This window comes from Ruditapes philippinarum, unplaced genomic scaffold (genome assembly GCF_026571515.1).
Source record: "Ruditapes philippinarum isolate M1 unplaced genomic scaffold, ASM2657151v2 ctg370_1_1_1_1, whole genome shotgun sequence".
NCBI lineage: Eukaryota > Metazoa > Mollusca > Bivalvia > Venerida > Veneridae > Ruditapes > Ruditapes philippinarum.
In genome coordinates, this window is record NW_026852008.1 from 327415 (window position 1) to 339903 (window position 12489).

General features: G+C 30.6%; 1 protein-coding gene across 1 annotated transcript in view; it reads left to right on the plus strand.

Moving 5' to 3' along the window:
- The window catches only part of LOC132746264 (uncharacterized), a 118730-nt gene that overhangs the window by 23791 nt on the left and 82450 nt on the right, over positions 1-12489 (plus strand). Inside the window, exons 27-44 of the mRNA XM_060735367.1 lie at positions 212-406; positions 819-965; positions 1256-1456; positions 2098-2241; positions 2728-3057; positions 3403-3588; positions 4009-4179; positions 5722-5904; positions 6035-6181; positions 6738-6935; positions 7841-7987; positions 8655-8858; positions 9391-9525; positions 9711-10040; positions 10314-10499; positions 10708-10845; positions 11320-11505; positions 12052-12189. Of these exons, the coding sequence (XP_060591350.1) occupies positions 212-406; positions 819-965; positions 1256-1456; positions 2098-2241; positions 2728-3057; positions 3403-3588; positions 4009-4179; positions 5722-5904; positions 6035-6181; positions 6738-6935; positions 7841-7987; positions 8655-8858; positions 9391-9525; positions 9711-10040; positions 10314-10499; positions 10708-10845; positions 11320-11505; positions 12052-12189 (3366 nt within the window). The remainder of the gene's footprint in view (positions 1-211; positions 407-818; positions 966-1255; positions 1457-2097; positions 2242-2727; positions 3058-3402; positions 3589-4008; positions 4180-5721; positions 5905-6034; positions 6182-6737; positions 6936-7840; positions 7988-8654; positions 8859-9390; positions 9526-9710; positions 10041-10313; positions 10500-10707; positions 10846-11319; positions 11506-12051; positions 12190-12489) is intronic.

A 12489-nucleotide genomic window follows, 5' to 3' on the forward strand; every position in this document is an offset into this window, starting at 1 on the left:
CAAAGTCATTTTTAAACAAAAGCAGGACAGATACATGTCTGGAGAAATTGGCAATTTTATAGAAAATATAAAAATTTTAGAATAGAATTTATTTGGGGCTGGTGGCAAACCCATTATGTTGGTTTTGTTGTGACACGGTTCATATAAATTAAGAAAATATTGTCACAAATTGAAATAGAAACATTGATTTATTTTTTATATCTTCCTGCAGCTATTGTTTAGAGTCACAGATGGAGCTTATGGTGATGCCAAAAAATCAACAGATTATACACTAACATTGAATGTAGATAGGAACAGAAATAGTCCAGAATGGCTCTCTACATTTACTGCACCTATTAGAATCCCTGAAAGCCTGGATCTTAGTAATCCAGTAGCTTTCATCAATATCAGGGATCTAGATCTCAGTGTAAGTTGGGTTTTGCTTATTTCTGTCATATGATGATTAAATTTTGTACTTTATAATATTGTCTAAATGTTAGTACTGTATTGCATAGATATGATTTAATGTATATTGGCTGAAAGTTTGGCAATAAAAATGGCCTTTTGTTTTGAAAAGATTGATTGTCACTCAGATTTGTTTCTGATTCAATATTATTGATTTTTAAAATATTTTAAATCTATAAACAAGTACCTGTTTCTCATGTGGATTATATTTAAATATTGTTTATGAAAATAAAAATCATTAGAAGGTAAAATATGAATATATACTAATAGTAAATATAATTCTGTGCAAATATATTGTAAATAAGAGTGCCATTGGTCACATATATGATACAACAAAATACTGTAATGGTTTGATAATTATTTCATGTTTATAGGAACCCCATAATTTGATGGACTGCAGAATTATCCAGGATCAAACTGCTATAGAATATTTCCGAACAGAAACTGACAACAATCTTGATAGATGCAACATCTACATGAAGAGATCACCAGCTCGTGACAGAACTTTGAACACATTCAATGTAAGTTATATCAAATTAATAAATCTTGGTAACGATGTACATTTGTATGTAAAACATCCAGTCAGATTTATTTCAAATACATGTGGGCAATATGGCTATGAGTACACAGTGATTATGTGCTGGTTATAATTTAAGCGATATTTTCCTTTTATGATACAAACACATGACCATAAATAATAATGACTGACTTATGATAGAGTGAAAGCAAAAAAATAAAAGCATTAAACTTAAAAATTGTAAAATCATCTTTATTATTATTGTTATAACAAGAAATATTATATTGTTTCTAGGTGGAATTGAGTTTGACAGATAGAGGTACACCAACACCGAGATCGGCTTCACCTCTAAATCTTGTTTTCGAAATCACCCGAAATGATGAAGCTCCGATATTCTTTGATCTGGTTTCTGGACTGTTTTTAGCAACTATTAATGAAAATAGTGCTATCGGAAGCGAAGTAAAGACTGTTTCAGCCTCAGACTCTGATCCAGATGTAAGTTATTACTTTTTTTATATTAGAAATACTAAGTACATCCATGATTTACTATTGTGCTTCATATCTTTGATTTTGTTAGTCACTTGATCCTTCCTATTGTGAATTCAAATAGATAATTGCACTGTGAATTTATTTTATATAAATGCAGTTATTCCAGTATTTAATAGAAGATTATTGATTGATTTTACTTAATGGTCTATTTTAGTTGATATAATACACATAGATGTATCTCACAAGTTAAACTACTTTTTTTCAAATGATTTATATCGTTAAAGCTATCGTTTTTAACCTACTACATTCCTTTTTTTTAATCACAAGTATCATTATATATAAGCCATTATATAAAAGCTTAAATTTTACCAACTTAAAAATATATTATGAAAGTATTAAAAGGCCAATTTATTCCATTTAATTATTATACACAAGTTCATCACTTGTAGATACTGAACAGGTACTATTTGTTCAAATAGAAGAGAAAGTAACTATCATGGTGTTATGTTTGATGTTGATCATATACCACCTATTTAAATGTTTAATTTTATACAAAAATGGTGTTTTCTTTACTGACCTACCAGAATCATTATAGATTTCTTTTATATATACTAGTACATTGTATTATTCATTTTCTTCTTTTGCAGACTGAGAACAACCAAATTTCATACAGGATTGTTGCAGGTGCAGATCAGTACTTTTCGATTGAATACTTATTTGATAATGGAAGACATCTAGGCGTGGTGAGAGTAAAGGGGGATCTGAGACAAGACCCTGCCACCTTATACCAAGTATGTTTCATTTACTTCAAACAAATTTCTACTAATTTTTAGCTACTAATTTTTAGCTAACAACAAAAAAAACAACAACAAAAAAAAAAAGCAGTAAAAATTTAATCTGCCTTGCTTATATTTGTGTGACTAATACCTTATATTATTTATTTTATTACATTTACATGAACATAAAAAGTTATGTAGAAAGATTGAGGAGTTTTTTCAATATTGCTGAAAAAATTATTGACAGACCTTTGTCTTATTTTACTCATAATTGAAAGATGGAAATAAAAGACAATAGAGAAACTAGTTATGTAAGGCTGGTTGATGACTATATAAGATGAAGAAGTGCACCACAATTTCTTGAGTTTTTTTGTGACTTTTATTTGTATAAAATCTAAAATGATTACATTAGCTTAAGTGGGTGAAAGTGGGTTGTTTTTTTTAGATTATGAAGAAGTAACGTTTTATCAATTTATATTATTCTATTATTTTGTGTCTCAGGTAATAATAGAAGCCTCTGACAATGGACTATTCAGAAGAAGTGCAACAGCAACATTGTTGGTGACAGTGAGAAGAAATTTCCAAACTCCTGCATTTACATCTGGATCTTTGAATATAGATGTTATAATTGCAGAGGATAAGGAGCTAGGTGTTGGTATTGCAGAGCTATCTGGCACTGACGGTGACTTACATTCACCAAACAATGTGACTAACTTCAGATTTTCTCCAGCATCTGTTGGACAAGATTATTTCCAGGTCAATCCTGAAACTGGTATCATATCTGTACTGAAAGATTTGAAGGCAGACCCTCAAAGAAGAACTGTTTTTACGGTACTTTTCTTTTTTGAATTTAACTGAATTTAAAATATCTCAGTATTTTTTTTTTTTAATTTTTATGTACATGTATTGAGTTTATTAAGCTATTGGGTTGTGTTTTATAGTACCTTTGATATGAAGATCTATTTGTGTAATTTAGTATGAAACTAGTTCTGTTTGAGTTTTTAATTATTAAGTATACATATATAATATACATGTATATAATTATATATATCTAGAGTTTTATTATGATGGAAAAAAAGATTTTTGGAATAAACAATAGTTTTCTGATGAATTGAAATAGTTAAATAATATCAACATGTAATTTTTTATTATTTTTGTTTTGTTTTGCTCTGACAGCTTCAGTTTCAAATATACGATCTCGGAGAACCAGAACTATCAAACACTCAGACAGCCACTGTTACTGTTAGAGTAGTGAGGAATAATGCACCAGGATTTACCGAACCTCAGAAGTCTGCAGTAGTTGATGAAGATGATCCAGTGCCAACAAATCTGGGATCATTCACTTACTTTGACTCTGACACGGTACAAGCATTTGTGACACTTTTTAGTAGTTATTATTCTGAATGTTAACTTAAAATTCTAAACATTACATTGTCCCTTGTCAATGTTCTGCTTATTGCGAATTTTTAGATGTATTAAAATATTATTAAGTTCGCAAAAAATATATATGTATCTCCTAATAATAGTATTGAAATATCAATACTCATGGCATAAATAATCAGTAAAAATTTCATGATTTTTATAGTTGAGCATGAGAAATATCTGTAAACAATGATTATAATTTCTATAGATTTTTATGCTTTTTTCTTAAGTAATTTTTTTTTTCTTTCATGTTATATATTGAAATGTGTTTGTAAAAACACTATTTGTTAATTTTTTCTGCACATTCAGGTATTAATTAATTATAAAAATGTTATTTATTTCAACTGTTTGCCATTTTAGACAAATGGACTAAATGGAAAGTTCTCTACTCTAAGTTTTGACATTGTGTATCCAAATGGTGCAGACAACTTCTTTAGCCTTGTGAATGAGCCAAACTCCAATACACTGACAGTACAGACAAATCGCCTGTTGCAGGAAATTAACAACCCAAATAGAGTGAATGAATGGGATGTAAGTATAAACTGACAAATATAGTATAAACTGACAAATGTAGTAAATGAATGGGATGTATTTTAGTATAAACTGACAAATGTAGTGAATGAATGGGATGTATTTTAGTATAAACTGACAAATATAGTAAAAACTGACAAATATAGTCTAAATAAATAGGATGTATTTTAGTATAAACTGACAAATATAGTTTATGAATAGGATGTATTTTAGTATAAACTGACAAATATAGTAAATGAATAGGATGATGTATTTTAGTATAAACTGACAAATATAGTAAATGAATAGGATGATGTATTTTAGTATAAAATGACAAATATAGTAAATGAATAGGATGTTGTATTTAAGTATAAAATGACAAACGTAGTAAAGGAATAAGATGTATTTTAGTATTAAACGACACATTAATTTTGCATTTTAACCCTTAACCTGCCTGAACTGAAAGCAAACAGTCTTTGCCACCAGCATATAGAGCCATATCACAGTATGGATAAATTCAATTCAATTCATAAAGAAACTTATCAAATCAATATGCTCATACATGTCTGTAAAGAAACTTTAAATGATATATCAATAGAATGATATTTAAATACCTAGGATATGATATTTTTAATTTAAACAATGCTTATAATTGTTCAGTGACATACTACAAAGGTTAAGTTATAATCACAAATAAAAAAAAATGATGAGAAATCATTTCCTAGAAATGGTGTTTTTACATTTAGTTAGTAAATAGATCATATGAATATTTTAGAGAAATGTATTTGTGAGATCCAGTCTTTAAAAATAAAAAAGCTTATTATTGCAGATAGTCATTTATAAAAAAAATTAAAAGATGTAATTTAGAGATTATCTTTAGGATAGATCTACTGGTCGGAGACCATCAACTGGACACTTTTGGAGCATTTTTCCGTACAGATTTCTTGATTTTTAACATAGAGACCAAACAATTTGACACGGTTCAGCTAGGTTCTTCTCCTAACTAACAAACTAGTTTGTTTATATCTGATTGTATTGACACTTATATCTGAGGCTCGACAAGGAGGGTATCAAAATTACCTAAATTGTCTACACTACAGTACCATGTGTCCGGACAGATATGTACATGATGTGATTTAATTCAGATAAAAGCTTTGGTGTTTTGATTTTTTATTTGTAACATGATATACAATATGTCAGCCACAAATGCTGAAGTTTTGGATATTCTATTATTCACTCTGCAAATGATTATAGCTGATATATGACGTCAGGCATTGCTTTCTTGACCCCCGAATTCAACGTCAACATTCTTGAAATAGACATTAAAATATTACCATTTACGGAGGTTGAAATAAATTTATTTACTTAATTTAAAAAATAAAAAACATGAACTTATTGTTGATAAAAAAGTGACTGACAACCACTGAACAAAGAAAATACTAAAATAAGCATTTTCGGGGCCGTCCGGGTTTGGTGGTTGTCCGGTTTTGGTGGTCCCCAACCAGTAGTTGTTAATGTCAGGAAAGAAATGATTTAACCTAACTTAATTGCTTTATATTTCAGCTTGTATTACAAGTGAAAGATGATGGTGGTCTAACAGGGACAACAAGGCTTACTGTGAGGATAAACAGAAACTTGTACCAACCTGTAATGGCAGAATCATCCATGTCAGTCACAATTAAAGAAGACCTAGCTGGTGGAGAAACATTTGGTGATCCAGTTACGGCAACAGATTCAGACACTTCAGTATGTGTGTTATACAGCTTTGTATTTATTCCTGTTATTGAGATTGCAATCCAAATTACATAATACTTTGTGCATATTTTGTATGTTATTTTAATGCTTTTTTGATTTTCAAACCTTTTTTTATTTTCAGTCTCCATACAATGTACCAGAATATTATATTGCTGGAGGGTCGCAAGGAGCTACAAATTTCTTTGATATAGACAAAGCTACTGGAAGGCTTTTTGTTAAACGAAAACTTTACACTTCTGGTAAACCAACCTCTGACTCTACATACACTGTAAGTAAATGTGTGAATTACCCAAAATAACTTTAATCTTGCTGAATGTACATATATTTGTAAAAAAAATATTTTTTTTATATATAGACACATCTTTATGATTAGGGTTTGCAGCACTGTTACTAAATATGACAGATTCACTTTATGATGTAAAGCCAGACTCATCATCTCTGTTGGTAGTTTAGGAAGTTTAAATAAGCGAACAAATAACTATTTTTTTATTTTTGGCATTTAGGATTATCAAGTGAATTTTTGAAGGAATTCAGTATCGTCAAATATTAAATATAAGCCACCAACCTTTTAAAGTCTTTTCATAAAAGCTGACAGTGCCCTGTCTTTGTCAAATGAAAAAGTACTATTGCTTTCAGCATTCAGAGAATTTATTACCTTTGATCTGTTGTCGTAACAGTTTAATTGTATATTGAAACAATAAGATTACTATGAGAAAGAAACATCAGTGAAACAATTGATTGTTAGGCTTTTACTCTTAATCCTTGTATATTGTATTACTTTTAAGAATTACACTTAAACAATATGACTTAATTTTTTGTTTTAGCTAAACATTGGAGCAAGAGATAGTCAGGATCTTCAGTTGACTTCTGTGACCAACACTCAGTATACTATTAATGTATTGCGAAATCTCGAGGACCCTGTGATAGCCAATGCTGCTACTGAGAGAATTTCTATTTCAAAAAGTGAACAACCTGGAATTATTATGACAGTCACTGCAACCGATGCTGATGAGACAAGAAGGGTACGATAAAAACTAAAAACCATATGAGCCGCGTCACGACAAAACCAACATAATGGGTTTGCTACCAGCATGGATCCAGACCAGCCTGTGCATCCTGCGTTCGCTCACAAATCCTACAAGTAGAGAAACTGATAGCGAACAGCATGGATCCTGATCAGACTGCGCAGATGCGCAGGCTGGTCTGGATCCATGCTGGTCGCAAACCCATTATGTTGGTTTTTGTCATGACACGGCTCATATATTCTATGTTCAATTTACATAAAAAAAACAACAACAACAAAAATCATGAATTAAGTTCATTTTGTAGAGTTAAGTTAAATTGAGTTTATTGTAATGAATTCAATTATTTCTCAAGATGATTTTTCAAAGATTGTATTTAAATTATTATTTTTTATAAATGTTTTTTTTTTTTTTTTAATAAAAGTACACATGTTATTTGGAACAATAAATTCAAACGTGTACCTAGAAAATCTGGTCAGATATCATCTTAAACAATTTTATGTTATTATCCCTTTTCATAAAAGGAAATAATTTTATTTATAGTAGAAAAGTTGGAATTGTCTTTATCTGAAGATATATTAAAGATTTTGTTGTTTTAAATTGTTGTTCAATAGTTTGTATAAAGTAAATAATTCAACATCATTTACCAATAATGTCAAATAAAAATGTGATGTTTATCAATCAGTAGAAGCTAAAATAACTTTCTCATTATCACTTAATTTCATTTCAAAGTTTTGAATTCAAAGCTAGATCTTTGGTTAAATGGAACTTTTTTATGGTGACTATTATTATTAAATTTAACAAAGTTAATTGATGAAAATGAATGTGAAAAAAGTTAGACAAAAATATAATCTCTTTGTTATCATATAATATGATTGATTGTGTTTTGTTTTATATTTTCATAGTTCCCATTCAATGATATAACATTCAGTATGCCATACTATGAGGGAAATATGTTCATCATCAATACAGTGAATGGACCTGTTGCAGGAACTAAACAAGGCACAGTTCAGCTTGTAGGAAATCTTAATACAGGCCTATCTGAATACTTTGTAAGTACTTCACCTATTTGTTCTTCACAAAGATGCAAAGTGTTTACGCGAGCATGAAATTCTGTTAGTTTACACACATTGGGTGTTCTCTCAATGTATCAGTGTATAAACTAAAAGGTAGATATTCTGTTAGTTTACACACATTGGGTTTTCTCTCAATGTATGTGACCGCCTCCGTGGTGCCTCCGTGGTCGAGGGGTTAGAGTCGATGACTTCTAATCCAGTTACCTCTCTGGCGTGGGTTCGATCCCCGGGAGATGCTTTGGTAGTTTAGCGCGGAGGAAGGTAGTCTAGTACTGGTAACTCTCCAGGAACGATGGTTAGGAAACTACCCGCCTATATGACTGAAATACTGTTGGGAAAAGGCGTAAAAAGATACAAACAAACAAACAAAGCCTCCGTGGTTGAGGGGTTAGAGTCGATGACTTCTAATCCAGTTACCTCTCTGGCGTGGGTTTGATCCTTTGGTAGTTTAGCATAGAGGAAGGTAGTCTAGTACTGGTGTAACTCTCCAGGAACGATGGTTAGGAAACTACACGCCTATATGACTGAAATACTGTTGGGAAAAGGCGTAAAATGAAAAAAACAAACAAACAAAGTTAATGTATCTATCAGTGTATTAACTTAAAGTTAACATATATATATATAAATAAAATGTTTATTTTAGTTGGACATTTATGCATGTGATGGCGGTCCAGTTCCACGATGTGATGTTAAATATTTGACAGTATCTGTAGATAGCAACTTGTCACCACCAGTCATCACCAGACCTGATGCTACAAATAATTACAGAGACACTGTTGTTATACTAGAAGATATTTCATCTACTAACACTGTCTATGACATTGATGCTACAGATGGGGACACAACTGTAAGATTTGTTAACTTTTCCCCATATAACTTACCTGCACTGCTTCATAAACCATAATGAAACTTTAATCTATCCTTTATTTTCTACAAACTAATGTCTAAATATTATTCTTAAACTGGCATTATAGTATATTATAAACAGTTAGTTTACAAATAAAAATCAAATCAGTGTGCATTGCTTCATAAGTTTTCAATATAGTTTTTCTATTTCACATTAATGATTAATTTCTTTCATAATTTTTGAAATTTCTGTAAATGTTCTTTAGAGATTATCAGTTTAAGGTTTAAATGAAAAAAGGTGTTGGAGGTTTTTCATAATTTCTAACAATTGTGATTTTCAATAATCACTATTATGGTAGACAGTGTTTAGAAATACATACGGCTTATTCAGCTCAATGAAAAAAAAACCAAAAGACATGTTAATTAAAGAGATTAAATATGACCAAAGTGTCAGATATGTAGATTTCTAAAGATGTTTTTCTAGTTATATGTACTATGTTCACTTCTAATTTTTATGTAAATATTTTTTTCAGAGTCCATTTGGTGATGTTACATTTGAAATAGTTGATCCTACAAATACTGAGGCTAAGGAGCAGTTCATTGTCAATAATGATGGTGTAATCAATATCAGAAAATCTTTAATTGGAGTTGCCCAGGATAACTTTGAGGTATGTAATTGCTTTAAAGTATGTCTTAGTGCTCTTAAATTTGACAGATCAAATTATACATTTGTATATATTTAAAATACTGTTCTTTACATACCAGTGGTGAAACTAAATTTCATATTACAATTATCTCAATACTTAGTATTTTTTTTATATCAAATTCATCAATTTGTTAACATTATTTACAGTTACATGTACAAGCAGTGGATGGAGGTGGAAGGAGGTCTCAGGTTACTGCTATAATCACAGTAATCGTTCGTAGAAATGAGTTCCCACCAATTTTTGTGAGCTCTGCCACTAACCAGTATCCATATGCTGTAACAATTGAGTATACAAGACAGGCAGGTTCAACAGTGGTAGATGTTGATGCTGTGGACAACAGGGACACTTTCAACATAGTCAAATATAGACTGAATTCAGCATATAGCCAGTACTTTGGTATTAACATCGATACTGGTGTTATCATATTGACTGGAGATCTGAGTGACACTGCTGTTTCCTCGGTTACACAGTTTAGTGTAAGAAATAATTTGCTAACTTATCTAAATCATCTTATTTAATACAGTAAAATATCATAGTTATTGTAATGCAAAAATTCATTGATAACTATTCCAGAGAAATTTAACTATTTAAAAAGCTTCTGACTTTCTGACTTATTAAGTTTAACCTTTGTTATAGAGTAATAATCCTTGTTTTAGAATAGATATACAAAAAATGTAATACGTTTGTAAGTATCAACAACACCTGAATACAGTAAATTTAATAGGTATACATAATTGATTACATTTCAGCTTCTAGTGACTGCTTTTGATAACGGTACACCAAGTCTGGAGAACATAACAACAGTTATAGTGAATGTGAACCGCAATCAGAATTCACCAAGGTTTGCCATTACCAGCTCTATAAAAAGATTATCGGAAGAGACTGCCCTTGGCACTCTAGTGGAAACAGTCAGTGCTGCAGATGATGACCTTACAGTTAGTATTTTGTTTCTTCAATTCATTTATAATGTAAGCTACCATAAAAGTTTATATCCTAACTTTGTATGTTAGTATTTGATTTATAAAAGTAAATGCTTGAATTTTATAAGAAAATGTGAAGATTTTAGATATTTATTGGAGAAAAGAAAGAATTCCAATTGCAACAAGAAATCTCTAAACAAATATGTGATTACTTCTTTTTCAGTCACCTTACAAGGATGTGTACTACACACTGGTTGGTAGTACAAAAGCCCAGCAGTTCTTTTCAGTAGACCGTAATAATGGGCAAATTACTGTAAAAGCTAATTTGCAAGGAGATGTTGATCGTCAAGCTAGTTATGAGGTAATATTTCACTTATTTAAATGATGTACTCTTTTAGTTTGAAAGTTTAGTTTCATTTATTCAAAGTTCAGCAATTACCAGTTGGAAATTCAATCTTAGGTTTAAGCTAATTTTTTTCAATGTGTTAGGTCTTAAGTATATTGCAGCGATATTTTGACTTTTTTAAAGTGTATTTAGTGATAAGGCATACAAAGCAAGTTTAACAGTATCTTAAGTGCAGTTGTATGAAACAGAATGTATTTGCTAAGAAAGAAATGAGAAACTCAAACAGGATAGTTTTGGTAAAGAAAAATGAGAAATAGGTCAAACGTATTGAAATTAGGTCCTTGGAATGTAATTGGAATGAAATGAAGTTCTTATCATAAAGTAAAATGATACAATTAATGTGTTGTCTTGTCTTAAATATTGTAACTATTCTATATTATGTGTAAGCATGCTTGAAGGCTGCACAGTACGTTATCTGTATCATTTCAGTTGAGAGTGACAGCTGTAGATGGAGATGGTAGGCAATCTATCAACACAGCAACAGTCCGAGTCAATGTTTACAGAAACAATAATAATCCTTTCTTTACTGGTACTACAAGACTGATTAATATAAATGAAGACCTAGGAACTGGAACTAGTGTATTCCAGTTTTTCTACAGTGATGTAGATCCGGATGTAAGATTTTTATCCTTATTTACACTTAGATATAAAAAAATAATGAAACACTTCTGGGCGCTGCAGTATCTGAATGGTAAGAGTGTGGAAAAAATTGAAGCCCACAAAAGCTCTATTTTGAATTAATCTTGCATCTTTACTGATGAATGTAGAATATTGGGACGGTTTGTATAGTTAAGTCTAAAACCTGATTATACAATTACTCTGTAAAAAATATATATAATTTTCCTGTAATAAGATATAAAATTTTCTCAAAAAGAAAATTGATAAAAAAGAGAGCTAAAATTATATTACACAGCCTTAAAGAGAAAGCTTTTGTAGCTTAGACAGTAGTGGTACCGTAAAGTATTCTGAGGGTTCTGGCTTGAAGTTCCATCAGACTCCACTTACTTCTCACCCTTTTATATGTTTTATGAGAAAATTAGTGATAGTAACATATCTACATGTATATGTAAGATTTGTTAAAAAAAATTTCGTTTGTATGTAGAAATTGTATGTATTTCTAGCCATATTTTGTGTTATAAAATATTATTTCTCCCTTTTCAGAGGCCTTTTGGAGCTGAAGATCTTACAATTGAGCCAGTGGGTGATTTTGGTGCAACCAATTACTTTAACTTGGACCGAACTACAGGTGTTCTTTCTGTTGCCCAAAACATTGCACAACAAGAATCTGATGTTTTCTATGTAAGTTTTTTATCAGAATTAGTTACCCATCACCTCACAGATGTTTTTGTTCTAGATCTGTGTGCGACTGTAGATTTCACAGAATTTCAAAAAACTATAATTTAACAACCAACTGCTAAGTGTCTGATCACAGTGAACGGCATTTATTTCATCCCAATCCTCATGCTGCAACAAAAATGTACCTGGTGATGTACCAGGTGATAGTTTATTACTGAGAAAGCAAATATTCTTGTCACATTACATAGCCTGAAACAATTAAATGATAAAATCATTCTGCTCATTATGTTGTCAATTTTTATC